At 39.4% G+C, this 18,392-nt stretch overlaps 1 protein-coding gene across 2 annotated transcripts in view; it reads left to right on the top strand.

The window, feature by feature from the left end:
* LOC125231594 (low-density lipoprotein receptor-related protein 2) overlaps window positions 1-18,392 on the top strand; it is a 490,961-nt gene that overhangs the window by 449,234 nt on the left and 23,335 nt on the right. For both annotated transcript variants that reach the window (XM_048137051.1, XM_048137052.1), the window contains 4 exons: window positions 12,307-12,415; window positions 15,761-15,927; window positions 16,248-16,502; window positions 17,429-17,605. In XM_048137051.1, the coding sequence (XP_047993008.1) occupies window positions 12,307-12,415; window positions 15,761-15,927; window positions 16,248-16,502; window positions 17,429-17,605 (708 nt within the window). The remainder of the gene's footprint in view (window positions 1-12,306; window positions 12,416-15,760; window positions 15,928-16,247; window positions 16,503-17,428; window positions 17,606-18,392) is intronic.

Raw genomic sequence — 18,392 nt, 5'->3', positions numbered from 1 at the left:
GGCCCCGTAATAGGCGCGCATGACATTCTCGTTTATTTCTCGAGTCCATGTCATGCGACGCACTACACCACCGGCAGCGGGAGCCGTGGGCGGGGCAGGATGTCCCGCAGGCCCCAAGCGTGCCGGCAGCGGTGGCCGCCCTCGTCGCGCAGGTGGTGGTGGCGGCGGCGGCGGCGGCCCGCTCTCGTCGCTGGATCCGTCGGTGTCGGGCGCCGTGGCGAACTCGTCGCCCGACGAGGATGCGGACGGGGAGCTGGACGAGGCGGGCGAGGATGGTGGGCGTGCGTTTCCTTGTGCCGCTTTGGTGCGTGACCTTGTTAACATTTTCACAATGCACTTATCGCCGTTTGACAGTCCATGTTGATATCCGTGTATTTAGATTGCATTCGTTGCATGTTCGTTAGTATACATGATTTAATATAGCGTAAGAAAATACACAAAAACTGGACCACAAAAACCAAGAACGGCGATAAAAATACTATAAAAATAAATAAAATTGTGAAAATTTATCCAAAGACACGTCCGTCAGTGTCAGCGGTTTTTACATTTATTATTATTACATATTACATTATTCTTTAGAGTCAATAAATTCTTTAAAGTTGTAAAAACTTTTCTTGATGAGCCAACTTTTCAATTTTTTCTTAAATGAACTAAGAGTTTCAGATTTTACGATATATGCTGGCAGCTTGTTGTAAACTACGGGACCAGAAACATTTATAGTTTTACCGGTTTTTTTTATTTTATGTGAAACACACGTGTATCTTACGATATTTAAGTACAGATGGCCCCCTGAAGGTTCTACCTGACAAGAAAGAACCACTTTGCACACTAATGCCACAGTATAACTAATAAAGAGTACTATCGTACAGTATGGCCACTCCCGCTCCCCGCTGAAAGTGCCGCCCACCCGCTCTCGGTTGCCTCACAGTTACCGCCTGTCAAAAACGCGACCAGTCGACCTGACATATCTCACCCATACAATCATGAATCATGATACACAAGACTGTGTGCGTAGGAACGCGTCTCTTTCATATCTTTGATCGCCATTATCCGAGGTGTGCTTGTGCGGGCAAAAAGGCATCTGCACTGAAAATATATTTTACACTTAATTAAATAACGTATTTTTAATTATAAAAAAAACCGGCCAAGAGCGTGTCGGGCCACGCTCAGTGTAGGGTTCCGTAGTTTTCCGTATTTTTCTCAAATACTACTAAACCTATCAAGTTCAAAATAATTTTCCTAGAAAGTCTTTATAAAGTTCTACTTTTGTGATTTTTTTCATATTTTTTAAACATATGGTTCAAAAGTTAGAGGGGGGGACACACTTTTTTTCCTTTAGGAGCGATTATTTCCGAAAATATTAATATTATCAAAAAACGATTTTAGTAAACCCTTATTCATTTTTAAATACCTATCCAAAAATATATCACACCCTAGGGTTGGAATGAAAAAAAATCAGTCCCGACTTTACATGTAGGGGGGGTACCCTAACAAAACATTTTTTTCCACTTTTTATTTTACCACTTTGTCGGCAGTAGGTATTGATATACATATTGGTACCAAATTTCAGCTTTCTAGTACTAACGGTCACTGAGATTATCCGCGGACGGACGGACGGACGGACGGACCGACAGACATGGCGAAACTATAAGGGTTCCTAGTTGACTACGGAACCCTAAAAAAGGTGGTACAGGCTCAGAACAGAACTCAAGAACAGAACTCCCATTAAAATTTGGAAACAAACTTCTGAGTTTCAGAGCAGATTTTAGCAGGAACACGGTACGGTAAGGAAAACGCAATTTGTACAACTTTAAACTTGTTGAGTGTGTCGCTATTTTATTCTATTTCTGCTTTGTGGCGTACTTATGATGTATAATTTATTATTAAATTGACGAAGAATCTTTTAATGATTCGAAATTATGTCACCAAAAGCGGTACAATCAACATGATTTTTTTTAAATATCTTAGATATGTCTCAGGAAAATTTAACATAATATGTATATATTACTTATAAGACATTATTTATTATTTATTAAGGTTTACCAACGAACATATTTTATTGAGTATATAGTAGTATATATTTATTTATTTATTTAAACTTTATTGCACAACTAAAGAAACATGTACAAATGGCGGACTTAATGCCAAAAGGCATTCTCTACCAGTCAACCATAATATCAACCATTATATAGTCATATAATGAGAGTAAAAGAAGATTTTCTTACAATACGAAACATAGCTAAACTCTGCATACATTTCCCTCGCTGACTGTACATCCACAGTTTGAAACCAGACTTCAACATTGTTCCGTCCCTAGAGTATACTACTCGTTAACTTATGTATGTATGAACGTATGTATGTATGAATGTTGTATGGTAATGACGCGCACCGAGCCTCAACTTGGGCTGGGGAACTTTTAATACGGTTCCAATACAGGGAGGTAAAACGCGGTGTAGTAAAACAGTATGTTGACTCAAAGTTTTGTTTAGAATAGAATAGAATAGAATAGGAATATAATATTTTTTCCCCTCACTAGCTCGGAAACACGTGTTTTGTCCTTTAATACCAGCGGGTAATAACGCATTTTATCCACTAGTGGGTAAAGTAATTTGACCTTGAATAAAGTCAAATTAACTGCTTTAAAATTGATAAAAGTAGGTGAATCTAGTAATAAAGATGATTTACCACCTGTGGAACTACTGGAAGCAGTGATAAACGCATTTTTTGCGTTGTAGTTTCCTCGCTATAGTGAGGGGAAAAGTTTTGTGTTACACTCGGGTGCAAATGTATTTTACTTCTCGTGTGTTAAAAAACTCGCAAGTTCAGGATTCTACTCTCGAACCACTCGCTTCGCTCGTGGTTCAACTATAGAATCATAATATTGTCTTCGGTTACCGCGATAGTTACTCATGAAATAAAACCATGTAAACGGATTAAATCGCGTATAATGAATTTAAAATACATCCCGACGTTTCGAACTCTTTACAGCGTTCGTGGTCAACGGGTGATTTCGCTTGCTCGTTTTTCAATTCCACACTCGGCGTTAAAATACAACTTTGCACTCTTGTATAACAAATAACTATTATTTAACATCATTTTGGACAAATACAACAGAGATAAATACAACACAATCTAGATGTTAAATTGGGAGCCCACTCAGCATATTGCCATGGCATGCCGAAGCGCTGATTTTCAGTGGGTCCCGGACTTAATAAACTAAGCAAAGAGCTAAACTAAAATAAGTGACAGCACAAATATCAAACAGATGCGGAATACCTTTAGGCTTATTTTCAACTTTTTTTTATAAATTTTGTTATTAGAAATCATTTATACAATATGTATCGGAACAAAGAGCAAATAGTTTCGTTCAGTTACGTACTGATATTTAAGTTTTTTTGGCAGAAATGTTATTTGAAACTAACCTAAGCCAAATTTTTACTTAAATATATATTACGTATCAATTAAATCAAATATTAGGTAGTGGGCGTAATAATGCTTGCATGATTTAATGTGTGACAATATTGCATTTTAAATACGCAAACGCCTAAAATAAACATGCTATGAACGCGGAGTTGTAACAATGATTTTAAAAGTACTTAGTGTTTCTGATTTCATTGCATTTACGGTCGTTTGTGTTAATTAAGACCGTATAAACGCTTAACGCATACGCTAACACGCTAGCGTCAAAACTCCTCTAATATAGTGAATTTTAAATTAAATTCATCTATTTTTTAACCCCCGACGCAAAAACGAAGGGGTGTTATAAGTTTGACGTGTCTGTCTGTCTGTCTGTCCGTCTGTCTGTCTGTTTGTCTGTCTGTCTGTCTGTCTGTCTGTCTATCTGTCTGTCTGTCTGTCTATTTGTCTGTCTGTGTGTGTCTGTCTGTGGCATCGTAGCTCCTGAACGGATGAACCGATTTTGATTTAGTTTTTTTTTTTGTCTGAAAGCTGAGTTAGTCGGGAGTGTTCTTAGCCATGTTTCATGAAAATCGGTCTACTATGTCGCGGTTGGGGGTTTTTTCAAAATTTTAATTTTGTGGTTAGGTTATTAACCAATATTCATGAATTTTATTACTCATCTGTTCAAAACATATCCACGTCCGTTTTTAAGTTTTATTTTTCATAAGTCAAAATACTGTTTTTACCCATATTTGTGTCCAAAGTGTAGTAAGTTAGTTTATAAGTGCTGTGATTGATGATTCGATTTGAACGTTTAGCGGCATTGAACGGATTACACGAGCGGCTTGGGAAACTATTATTATGCCGAAAAGGCCTGCCAGGCAGTTCCAAGATTATCCGATATGTAACAAGTTATAAGTACTTCAGTTACAACAACGTACGACGACCGGTCTGGCTCAGTCGGTAGTGACCCTGCCTGCTGAGCCGCGGTCCTGGGTTCGAATCCCGGTAAGGGCATTTATTTGTGTGATGAGCACAGATATTTGTTCCTGAGTCATGGGTGTTTTCTATGTATATAAGTATGTATTTATCTATTTAAGTATGTATATCGTCGCTTAGCACCCATAATACAAGCTTTGCTTAGTTTGGGGCTAAGTTGATCTGTGTAAGGTGTCCCCAATAAAATAAAATAAAACTTAAATTTGACGTTTATAACTGACTAGCTTTTGCCCGCGGCTTTGCTTCGGGTTAAATTTATTCAAAATTTATTTTGCTAACCGCCAAGGAGTGGAATGAGGCATGAGTCTGTGTTTCCGCATGAGTACAATCCAGGTCTCTTCAACGCAAGAGTAAATAGGTATCTCATAGGTAAGCGTGATTCACCGTAGACCGCATCATCACTTACCATCAGGAACGTCTACCTATTCATACTAAAAAAAAAAGAGAATTGCGGAATACTCCATACAAATTTCTTAGTATTAGTACTTTTAAATTTTGTATTTTTAAGTACAGTCAGCAAGTGACATAAATATGTATACATAAATTTATTGCCTGTATATTAAGCCACAGTATAATAAAGAGTACTATCGTATGGCCACTCCCGCTCCCCGCTGAAAGTGCCGCCCACCCTCTCGGTTACCTCACAGTTACCGCCTATCAAAAACGCGAACAGTCGACCTGTCATATCTCACTCATACGAGCATAGTACCCGTTCACCTACACGAGCTTAGACTGTGTGCTATTAGGGACGCGCCTCTTTCATATATTTGATCGCCAGTGTCCGAGGTGGAGTGTACACATATTTTTGGCACTTTGTCTGTATTCACAGGTGTGTTGTTGACTGTACCTACAACATACATACAACATACATACAATCACGCCTGTGTCCCATGAAGGGGACCTACAAATTAACAATAAAACTACCACAGCGTCAAACTATAATAATATTTTAAAAGGCTTGTGTTAAGTAGATGTGCAAATCCTTTAACATGAGCGCTGAAGACACGGTTCAGCGAATCGGCTCAACTCAATTTCAAACCGTCCAGTTTGTACTGAGCTGTGCATACCGGGCGATGCTGGTTGACATGTCTACATTTGTTGTATTTAAAATATTTTACGCGGGTTTCTTGCGTTTAATAAGGCTCGACATGTTTTAGTCTATTTCCGAGGATCCATTTTACAGAGTAGGTATAACGACCCAACGTTCACTAAAACTTAATCTCATAATGTCATTAAATCAACCTCTATATGTCCATACCAGAATCCAAAAGCGCTGGTTAGCGGTAAGAGCGTGCGACTTTCAATCCGAAGGTCGCGGGTTCGATCCCCGGCTCGTACCAATGAGTTTTTCAGGACTTATGTGCGAAATGTCATTTGATATTTGCCAGTCACTTGTTCGGTGAAGGAAAACATCGTGACGAAACCGGACTAATCCCAATAAGGCCTAGTTACCCTTCGGGTTAGAAGGTCAGATGGCAGTCGCTTTCGTAAAACTAGCGCCTACACCAAATCTTGCGATTAGTTGTCAAAGCGGACCCCAGGCTCCCACGAGCCGTGGCAAATGCCGGGATAACGCAAGGATGATGATGATGTCCATACCAGAACTTGCACTGTTAGTTGGAAAAATCTAAAAAAACATCGTCTAGAAATAAACCAAGCCAATAGTGCCAGCGTCAAAGTGACACACAGCCACAGATGTCATATATACCATAGATCAAGTAAACGTATCTACTTAGCGTGTCAAATGAACTCAGTGAAATCCACTGAGTTGTCCGTCTTTAATCGCAGCTTGCAGCTTTCGTGCGTCAGATTTTGTAAGTTGAAGTCAACAAAAACATTAAAAATGCCTCGTTACGTGATATTTAATTACAACAACACAAAAATTATGAACACTTAGAGGCCTGAGACATATTTAAAAACACAGGCAAGTAACAACTTCAGTACAAAATCTGACACGCTCGGCCCCTATACAAATAGATGAACTTGTTTCTTCTATCTAAATCTAGTTCTGTGCACACAGCGTATTTCCTAGTAAACTCCTACAGGAAAACTGCGGATCTAGCGCGCTGGCATCCTATCCTTTGTGATCCGAGTTGGGCATAAAAATAGGTCGTGTTTGGCCCAAATTTGCATATAATCTGGATGACAGGAGGATGCATTACAGGCTCTTTTGTTGTGGGTACATTTGCATACGGGAGATTTGCATTTTTTGATGCGGTGAGACTACGGCGCAGGCACCCCTTTAGTAGTTTACCTGTTTTCTGGGAAACGCACGAATGTGTCAAGCTATTTCAGTAAGGTTCAAAGCGAGAGGGACTGACGTGACGTTGATTATTTTGAAAGTTTCCTAGAAAATGGAATGGCCAAGGACGATTATTACGCTCAGGGGGGTTACCATGACGTGCTAAAGCCGTTCAGTTTAGGTTGAGAGAGAGGGACGGAGCTATGTAACTGCTATAGCTGTGTCCCTTTATCTCAACCTAAACTGAACGTCTTTAGTACGTCATGGTAGCCCTGGAGCCTGTACTGCGTTGGTTTAGTGTACGGTCGAGTTCATAAATATGTGAACATTTCTTCACCTTAACTCATTGGTCATCAGGTAAAAAAAATTATATACACCCTGTTTTTAGGGTTCCGTACCTCAAAAGGAAAAAACGGAACCCTTATAGGATCACTTTGTTGTCCGTCTGTCCGTCCGTCCGTCCGTCTGTCAAGACCCTTTTTCTCAGGAACGCGTGGAGGTATGAAGCTGAAATTTATATCAATTACTCAGGTCTACTGTCCTTCTTCTAAGCCAACGCAATCAAAAGATACAGCCGTTTATGCCGCAAATTTTCGACACTTGCAAGGGAATCAAAACCTACAGGGTGCTTCCCGTGAACTCAGAATCTTGAAATTTGGTACGAAGCAACGTCTTATAGCATAGATAAAGGAAAAATTACGAAAACCATAAATTTTTAGTTACATCACATAATATATTTTTTTTTAATAATTTTAACCTTACTACCCATTTCCTCATAAACGCGCAGAGGTATTAAATTGAAATTCATACCAAATACTCAGGTCTATAATACCTTTAAGCTGTAACAAAATCAAACTTCTATGTCAACGCAATCAAAAGAAACAGCAATTTAAGCTGCATATTTTGAAACTCGCAAGTACTCGCAAGGGAATCAAAACCTAAAGGGTACTTCCAGTCGACCTAGAATCTTGAAATTTGGCATGAAGCAACGTTTTATAGCACACATAAAGGAAAAATTCCGAAAACCTTAAATTTTTAGTTACATTACAAAATATATATTTTTTAATAAATATAAACTTATTACTTTTTTCCTCATGAACGCGTAGAGCTATCAAGTTGAAATTCATATCAAATGCAGGTTTGTACGGAACCCTCGGTGCGCGAGTCCGACTCGCACTTGGCCGGTTTTTTTGAATTCCGTTAACTTTAAGCTCTCTTTTCAGCCTGGCTGGTTACAATCGTTAGTCTAATAGTTTACCAAATTTTCATGGAAATGTTCGTATTTGTGTCTCTTCCTTAGTATTTTGTCGTTTTTGATCTCTTAGAATCAAAAAACCCTACTACAACTTCCTAAATTTATTTAATTAAACCTCCAACGTGTTCGTTTTATTTAAAACTTTCCTGGATCTCATTACCATCCACCCACTTTATGTAGCGAAGAAATACAGGATGATTAAGAAGACCGTGCGGTTTGAGGGAGTTCCTCCCGCGAACGCTCCAGCTGTGGAATGACCTTCCTAATGGGGTATTCCCGACGAACGATGAAGTATGGGATTCTTCAAAAAAGGAGTGTACAAGGAAGGCTTTGGAAGGATTAACCCTACGCATTGAGTAAATTTGGAACTTATTTTCGTACTACGATTAGCGTTTATTTTTGTCCTGTATTTTTACAGATAAATAAGCTTTAAGTTATTTATTGCAAACATGGTTGGTTACCCTATGGTTACCCTATAGTTTATTTACCACAAGCATGGTGACCCTATTGGTTATATATTTTGAATACAAATATTGTCCTTTATCTATATACGTCACGAAAACTCTTAACTGTTAAATAATCGTGGTTTTTTTGCTTTGGAGTTAAATTACTTGTAAAAATAGTTAATTATTATTAAATAAATAATTCACTTTGATTCACCAAGTATCGACGACTAGCTTTTGCCGCTTCCATATAAACTTCCACCCCCATTTTAGTGGTAGAAGTGGGGAATTAGAAAGAGACAAAAAGTAAGACACTCTCCATCACTTCAACTATCTCCACTTTAGAAATCACGTCAATCTAATAGCTCAATTTTGCCGTGAAAAACAGACAAACACACGCACACACTTTCCCATTTATGATAATACTAGCTTTTGCCCGCGGCTTCGCTCGCGTTAGAAAGAGACAGAAAGTAGCCTATGTCACTCTCCATCCCTTCAACTATCTCCACTTAAAAAATCACGTCAATTCGTCGCTCATTTTGTGGTGAGACTGACAAACAGACACACACTTTCTCATTTATAATATTAGTATGGATAAATATTGATTAGTACTGCTATTACCTCTACGAACCACCCTGTATTCTATCTCCCTATAATGCCTTCAAGGTGCATAGCGGATAATATGGTTACCATACAAAGCCTAGAAAAAGCCTTTGAGAGCGAGTCTTTGTGTAGTCGATATCTTTGAGCTGGAAAGGTTAGCGCAATATGGGATAGAAGTGGGTTACTTTGAGTAGGTTACGATGTATTTTATAACGATCGAACGGGTTATATATATTTTCATAACCGTTTATTTGACCGCGTTGCTATAACAACGGGCAATACAACAGAAAATGTTGACAAAATATTTTGACAGACACGTAAAATGAGTTCAATTGTACGCTTCTTTGAACATAGCATTTAATTCATATGCAGGATTTTTATGTTTGTGATTAAAAAGCGTTTGTTATCAAGAACAATGGATTTATATGAAGAATCCGATATAGGTGTAGATAGACTACTGGTCGCTGTGGCGCCGCCATTCATTGAAGGTTTTGCCTTATGATTATTTTCCTATGTTTTTTCCTCTCAAATGTGATGAAAAATATTGTGTGTAACTGTAACTCAGGAGGTAAGGATTTTGTAAACTCGTGTTTATAATTCTCTCCAGCCTGCGGCTGTCGCGAGTTATTAACACTCGTTGACAAAAGCCCCCTTACCTCCCCTGTTGCACAATACACTATTAAATGATTCTAATTAGAAAAAGAGGGTCAGTGGTCATGTTCACTGTCTAAATTGAGGAGCTTAACGTCGTCAAACCAAAAGCTTACAACATACTGAATCAGAATATGTAGGACCTTTTTGACAAGGAAAGTCACGTATTATTAGAAAAGCGTATATCATTATAACAACGAATAGACGATGAAATTTAACAAGATCCGTGCACGCGACAAGAGATGATGGCCCGTTATATCAGAAGCGAAATTAGTAAAGTAATATTGAGTTTGGAACAAGACCCGGAATATGAGACGTTTGACATCGTTAAGTTTTAAAAGGATTATAATTTTGATTGTGACACGAGGCTGGGTTTTAATTTTATTCATTCTGTGTTAAACTGTGTGACGTATTAAGAATTTTATCCCCACCTTTCCTTGGACACTATATACGAGTATGTACATATGTATATCGATGCCTGAGTACCCACAACACAAGTCTTCTTGAACTTACCGTGGGACTCATTAAGATTGGTACGTAGAATGATTGCAATAATGCGTAAGAGACAAAAAGTAGCCTATGTCACTTTCCATCCTTTCAACTAACTCCTCTTAAAAAATCACGTCAATTCGTGGCTCCGTTTTGCCGTGAAGGACGGACAAACAAACAGACACAAATACATAAGATAATTGTGTATTTTTTTATACTACGTCGGTGGCAAACAAGCATACGGTCCGCCTGATAGAAAGCAGTCACCGATGGGACGTCTGCAACTCAAGGAGTGTCACGTGCAACACGCACCAACCCGTTAGAAACTTGTACACTCCTTGTTCATCATCCTCCTTGCGTTATCCCGGCATTTGCCACGGCTCATGAGAGCCTGGGGTCCGCTTTGACCACTAATCCCAAGATTCTGCGTAGGCACTAGTTTTTACGAAAGCGACTGTCATCTGACCTTCCAACCCGAAGGGTAACTAGGCCTTATTGGAATTAGTCCGGTTTCCTCACGATGTTTTCCTTCACCGAAAAGCGATTGGCAAATATCAAATTACATTTCGTACATAAGTTCAGAAAAACTCATTAGTATGAGCCGGGTTCGAACCCGCGACCTCCGGATCGAAAGTCGCACGCTCTTACCGCTAGGCCACTAGCGCTTCGCTTTCGCAGCGCAGCGCTTTGTACACTCCTTGTTATTTTTTTTAAACCAAAGCATTCGGAAATGTCATATAACTTACTTGGAAGTTGTAATATTTAGACAATGGGTTAAATTGTGGCGTAGGCGAGAGGCTGGCAACCTGTCACTGCAATGTCACAGTTTCGTTTTCTTTCAACCCTTATTTGCCAAGAGTGGCACTGAAACCTGAGTAGTTTCATGTGCTCTGCCTACCCCTTCATGGGACACAGGCATGATTGTATGTATGTATGTAATAGACAATTAGGTGCTAATTCTCCCACTTCTGTTTGAAATGCTCGTACTATTGATTCGTGACCGGCGTTTGATGAACGCCGACCCGTTTGTAATTAGAATAGTGTTTGTGCACAAGGGAAATTTCACACCTCGACGCACGCGATCAGGCGCGTTTACCCTACGAACTCATTGGGAAATACATTTAACTGTATGCTGTATTCCAGCGCCGCAAAGACCAAATTCTATCTGATTTTTCTATTGGGGGTATACCATTAAATTACCCACATTAGGCTTGTGTAGTACATGTACTAATAGTGCAAAAGACACGATTCCCTGCACTGTACTAGACCGAACTACTCCCAAATGATTCTGCTCTCTAGTACCTACATTTAGTACACTCACACACTCGCAACAGAATGCGAGCGAAAGGAGCGAAGAGCCGAGAAGTGACAATGACAGCAAAGTGATCCGTGTGATCTGACCACAACCGAATTAGAAGTACTAGAACCGACTGACTCGGACCGAGAGCGCGCGAAAACGGCCGATCACTGCTCGGCTATTACGAGCGAGCATTACTGTACGCCATATGCACAATAGGCTAGTAGTCTCATATTTAATTTGGCACAATAAATGATTGTCATTTGTAATATTTGACATAAGATGGCAGTCTGTGCACTGTGACTATATATTTTACTTTAAATATTAAATAAATTTCATAGAAAAGAAAAAATTACCAATGCCTCCAAGTGTTCCACTTCCAAGCTGGATTCGAACCAGCGTACTCCGTTAACCGGACGGATACCTGAACCACTCGGCCATCGGTACACGAAATCAAGGGTCGAAAGGGTCGAAAGGAGGGAAATTCTATGAGAAATAGTTTGATTTGATCTAAGATATTTTACTTTAATACTCGATCCTCTTTGCTAATAGCATAAATTAAATATAACAAGATCATACCATCCCATACATTAAAATGCGACCGCCTACGAACGCGCTTACACTCCACCACACATAGATGGCGCCACAAAAAATGCCTTGTTGCCACCGATTATTTGTAGATTGATATTAAGTGTCAATTCCGGGCCGTAAATCTATGTCAAAAGTGACACTTAACGCCATCTACAAGTATAATCGAAAGCTACAAGACATTTTTTTTGTGGCGCCATCTATGTGTGGTGGAGTGTAAGCGCGGTCTTAGGCGGTCGCATTTTAATGTATGGGATGGTATGATCTTGTTATATTTAATCTATGCTAATAGGTAACTTATGTTATGTAATTAATATTTATAGTTTTATGTTTGTTACAGCATACAGAAAGTGTCAGCCAGACGACTTTCAGTGCGGCGTGGAGACTTCTGTGTCAGGAAAGGCGGCTTCGCAAGGGCCCTGCATACCTAAGGAGAAGAGATGTGATGGGTAAGTGCTCTTTTTCATACATGTTGTTCTACCATCGGACTCTTAAGCCCCATTTAGATGGTACGAGTTTCTCGCCCGTTTTGGTCGAGAAACTCGTATGACATTATCGTATGCGATAATCGCCTGGCGATTATCGTACGAAAACGTTTACACTCGTGCGAGAAATAAAAACTCGCATACGAGTATCGTATGCGATACTCGCCAGGCGATTATCGCCAGGCGAAATAGTTTAGACGGAGAGTTGAATTTTCAGGAGATATTTCCATAACATTTCTCGACTCGTCTAAACCGGTTCTCGTATGACATTTCTTCTCGAACGTGCGATTATCGCACGAATCGGAGCGAACCGATTTTCATGCGAGTTTTGCCCGTCAACTTGCGTGCTTACTTGCTAATTAATTAATTATAAAGACATATACCATATGCTTTTTTATAATATTGGATACAATTTACTTTGGATTTATTTGAATTTAAGTTGAATAGTACCCAATAACTTTAAAAACACTATAAATTATTTATGACGGTTTAAATAATAATTGTATAATAGGGAAAATAATGAATTCGACCGTATAGCGTTACCTATCTAGTAAGATCTTGGTTGCGATACTTGCGATTAGGTTTAGGAATAATTGAACATAGAATATACCTAGATAAGATCTACTCTATAATATTGATAATGATAACCCTAATTTATTTTTGGTCTTAGCAGTTACTGAGAGTTAGCTATAATAATACTAAAAATACCATGATTTACATTATTCCTGTTTCTAGGTAAAGAAAATTTATTTCGACTGGGTAGCGCATAAACTCGTATACGATTCTCGCATACGTGTTTTGTTTACACGGAGACATACAAACATCAAAGGCGAGGCGATTATCGCCTCCTCCCGTGCGATATCGTACGCATAGTTTACATGATACGATATTTTTTCTCGTACTTCGATAATCGTACGTTCGAGGCGAGAAACTCGTACCATCTAAATGGGGCTTTAGACGCACGGCCGGTCTCCATCCTTACTTGGTAGATATTCCATGAATCCGCACGAAGCGCTTTGCTTCTTCTTTTCTTATGCGCACTGCCAATGAGTGGAATTCCTTGCCGGCGGCTATATTTCCGAGCTCATATAACCCGGCAACCTTCAAATCAAGAGTGAACAGGCATCTTCTGGGCGAGCTCACTCCATCGTAGGCCACGTCTTTGCCTTTGGCTAGTCTGTGGCCAAGAGTAAGCCTATTTATAATAATAATAAAAAATAACACTTCCGATACCATGAACCCGCCTATAGGGCACTCGTGAACCTTGTTTAGATGCCCGCGGGGCGGGTTGTCGCTTTATAAGGGAGGTTATAAATTACGACCGGCTTCTAACGTAGTGCGCGATTTTTTGTGTAGCACCACACATACAAGAATAAAATACGAATAACTTTAAAACATCAAATTAAATCAAATCTATCAATTTATTCAATATTTATTTAATATTTATGATTCAATAAAATCTAACATCCAGCTTAAGACATCAAGTTAAAAGTATGAAATTACTTTATCTACAAGCGTAGATAAATTGCAATTTTGCTATCTGTTTTGGAATTTGGTGGGTATAATCAAGAGAGCCTTTACCAGTTAGTGTAATGAAAAAAAAATAGGATTTTTCTATGGTCCCATAAAAAAACAAACAAGATACCTGCAATTGTCCAAAAAATCAAATTCATCGATATTCCACTTACTAGATTACTGGTAATTGACTCGATTGGGCTCGGTTCGGATATAATTCAATATATCAGTCAGAAACATTGTTCGAAAAAGCTGAAAGGTTGGTAGAAATAGGTATGTAATAAATAGCAGAAGCTCATCTCCATACAATTGACCAATTCGATTTTTTTATTAATACCACAGAATATATAATATGCTTTGATGTTCACAAAATGCCGCACCGACCGCACGCGAGCACCCGAAATTGAGCTCTATTGCGCCGCTCGAAGGTTGTCGAAAAAATGGTGGAGTGAGCCGCCCCTGTTAATACTCAGTCAATCTATGTAATAATGTCCTATAATATTTATTTATAATTAAAAAAAAACTACAAAATATTGAGGAGATTTGTATATCGATAGGTACTAGTGTTTCAAAGTGGAGAATGTGTATGACTGAACGTTATTCGACCCGCTGTCTTTTATAGGCCACTCACAAAAATGTAATTATGAAGTCATGAATGATCTAACGTTAACTACATATAACTGATATAACATAGATTCTAAATTTGTATCATTTTATATACTTACCTTGTTTTATTTTAACCTATTCCTCGGTTTATTTTTATTACTTAAACATACTTAAATTACACTTTGTCATTTTGTCTTCATTTGCTACAAATAAGCAGTAATTATACTTCTCGATTTACTTACAATCTGCCTACGCTAACTTTACACTCTTTGCTCTAAATTGAACGAAACAAAAGAGCTGACATTATCGCAATTGACAGTAAATGGAATTATCGTTACAAATGTTATGTAGAGAAAGCTTGTTCTTTGAGAAGAGATAATCTTCTACATTTTATTTCACTGTGACACTCCGCCTATGAGGAAATCGCATTAATTTAAACAGGGCCAGTGAGCTTGATCGAATCATTGGCCATTTCAATCGAGTAATTGTATTGATTTAATTTATTATGCTAAGCACACGGTGACGAGTTTTATTTCATTATTATAATGGATACCGCAATGGTTTTATTTATTCTCTAAAGGTTATTAGATGTCCATGATTCTAGTGTCCTTTAACCCTTTTATAATAGGCGAGACGACTAAAAAAAACTAATTAGTCCGTCAGTTAGATTGTCAAAGAATTATAGACGTATTTTTTTTCTCGTAAACGAAAAATTACGACGGTACAGTGTGTCGAAGTTTCGCGTGACGTCACGCCTAGGTACAATTTTTACACAGCTGATTAAACAGCATAATATACAAAAGTTTAATCAGCGGATGTGTCTTAGAAGTGACGTCACAAGCCCCCACTCCGGAACTTTCATGCTCTATGTCTTTGTATTTTTTCATTAATTAGAAAAAGCGAAAAAATGTGTTCAGTATTTTTGGAAGATCTAACTGACGGACTAAATAGAATGCCATTTTTTTATGTAGTTATCATGTATGTTTTATTATGTAGTGTGTTTTTTTATGTGTTTCTGTGTAAACGTCGTCGTGTAGTCGTCGCCTTGTTGTCAGAAATGAAGCTAAACTAGTTAGTATCGCCGTGACTAGATTTTGGCATAACACGTATTTTTCAATTTTCATACAAATTGTATGACGAATTCATCAATGAATTCATTCATAATTTGAAACAATTGTTTGTCCACAGTTACCTAGACTGCAGAACAGGGAAGGACGAAGAAGGTTGTGCCAACAACACGACGATATGTCGGCTGGACGAGTTCCGATGCGAGTCGGGCAACAAGTGTGTCAACATGTCGGCCAAATGTAATCATGAGAACGACTGTGGGGATAACTCTGATGAGGCCCACTGTAGTGAGTATTAATGATGATTTTTTGTTGGACGAGTTATAGGAGTAGTAGACAAGGAGTGTGAAATATCGGGGAAATGTAATCATTAAAAATTATTATGGGGACAATTCGGATGAGGCGCACTGTAGTGTTTCTGGAGTTATAGGAGGTATTGGGAAACAAATGTGTAAACATATCGGCGCAAGGCAATCATCAGAATGGCTGTGGGAGTGTGGGGATAATTCAGATCTCCTACTGGGTGTCTCCAAGGTGTACCAAAGTATTCTAAATTAGGCAAATCGATACCTTCATAGTTGAAGTTAACCTACTATTTTACTTTCCAGGCTTCCCGCCCTGTCACATCGGGCAATTCCGCTGCAGCAACGCCCTCTGCATCCCCGCAACGTTTCACTGCGATGGCTACAAAGACTGCCGCGACGGCTCTGACGAAGCCAACTGCACCGCCATTGCCTGTCCTGACAACAAGTACTTATGCCCAAGAGGGGCTCCAGGGGGGCAACATAAGTGTATAGCGAGGTCTCAGCTGTGTGATGGGAAAAAGGATTGTGAAGATAACGCCGATGAAGATGCTGCGTGCTGTAAGTATTTTTTTTTAATTAGCCTCTTTTAGTGTCCCACTGCTGGGCAGAGGCCTCCTCTCGTTTTTTCCACTCCACCCTGTTATCAGCGTTTTCCCACCAGTTTGGGTAGAATGCGTCTAGGTCGTCCTGCCATCTCCTTTTTTTGGCTGTAAGTATAATAGCTGTATCTCAAAAGCTATGGATCAGGTGAGGCTATCAGTACTGCCATTGCCTGCCCTGATAACAAGTACCTGTGCCCTAGAGGGGCTCCAGGGGGGCAGCATAAGTGTATAGCGAGGTCTCAGCTGTGTGATGGGAAGAAAGATTCTGAAGATAATGCTGATGAAGATGCTGCGTGCTGTAAGTATTAATTAATCTGTAGGTATCTCAGAAGCAATGTATCAAGAAGGTCAATCCACATGAAATTGTCATTAAGTTTTAGACCTTGTATGAAAAACAAAAGTCTTTCATTTCAATGACAATTTTAGATGGATTGGAACGTTTCCGCGTAACTACGTCCAAGTATCTGTGCCCTAGAGGGGCACCAGGGGGACAATATTAAGCGTGTAGCCATCTTTTGGACCCACCGTTAATTCACTGTCACGCTTCCCACCGTAATGCTCCTGTCTTGTAGCAAATATTCCACCAATTCGCAGAAGCGCTTTGCTTCTTCTTTTCTTATACGCTCTGCCAAGGAGTGGAATTACTTGTCGGTCTATATTTCTCAGCTCATATGACCCAGCAACCTTCAAATCAAGAGTGAACACTTGAACAGACACCTTCTGGGAGAGCTCCATCGTAGGCCGCGTCTTCGCCTTGGTTAATCTGTGGCCATGAGTAAGCCCATGTTAATAAAAAAGCCTCTTTCGTTAGAGGCTTTCTCGAAGAACACGTGTATGAAAAATGTTTAATTATTTACTAATTATTTTATTTGCCTTTTCCAGCAACTGCATCCTGCCCAGCATTAGGCTGCGAGTACAAATGCGTGGCCTCGCCGTCAGGCGGCGCTTGCGCGTGTGCGGCGGGTCTGACGCTAGCGCCAGACAATCGAACGTGTGTCGACCGAGACGAGTGCAAGGAATGGGGATATTGTCATCAGCTGTGCGTCAACACTCCTGGATGTAAGTACCTTCTGCTTGAGTTGGATGAAGTCTTTGTAGGCTGGTTTTAGCGTCACTTGGACCGAACGCGGGGAGCTATCCACACGAGAATTTGTATGAAGTTTATGTTGTCGTCCGCGCGGACCCGTCCGCTTTGCTCTAAAACGCTCCCTGAATTGGTATTGGTAAATCGTAGGATCAAAGATCCAGTCCTCACGATACAGGCTAGACCTAGTGTGAGGGCTACTGTTTGTTCTAAGAAGCTCTTGTATATTTCTATTGTTTATTTTTCTATTATTAACTTAGGCTTTATATAATGCAGATTTGGAAAATAAATGTATTGTATTATAATTTGATACATATTAGTTCGGCGCAGATCGCTTCGCGCGGTCGGTCCGCGTGACACTAAAACCAGCCGTAACTTTTAGAGAAGCTGTTGTTGTATTCAAGATAGACCGACATGGCTAAGTCAGTGCACTAATCGTTCATAGAAATTTCGATAGGAAAATGTTGATGATGATGATTTGATGTCTTGGAACTTTATGTAGGATCTTGTATTCTCTAAATTCCAATCACCAACGTATATGTTTTTTTAATTAGCATACTTTAGTGGCCCACTGCTGGACAAAGGTCCCTCCTTCATTTATTCTACTCGATTCCATCTCCACAAGTCCACACCATTCCGTGTAGATCGCTTCCAAGTCGTCCCACCGTTTCCTATCTAGTTGACCTGAACTGATCCCCGGCCAGCATCATATATGGTGTAAAATGTCAGTTTATTGCTTTGCGTAAAACTTCTGATTTTTCT

The sequence above is a fragment of the Leguminivora glycinivorella genome, chromosome 12, assembly GCF_023078275.1.
Source record: "Leguminivora glycinivorella isolate SPB_JAAS2020 chromosome 12, LegGlyc_1.1, whole genome shotgun sequence".
Taxonomy (NCBI): Eukaryota; Metazoa; Arthropoda; class Insecta; order Lepidoptera; family Tortricidae; genus Leguminivora; species Leguminivora glycinivorella.
Note: the sequence above shows the minus strand (reverse complement) of the source record. Positions and strands in the feature narration are given on the sequence as shown.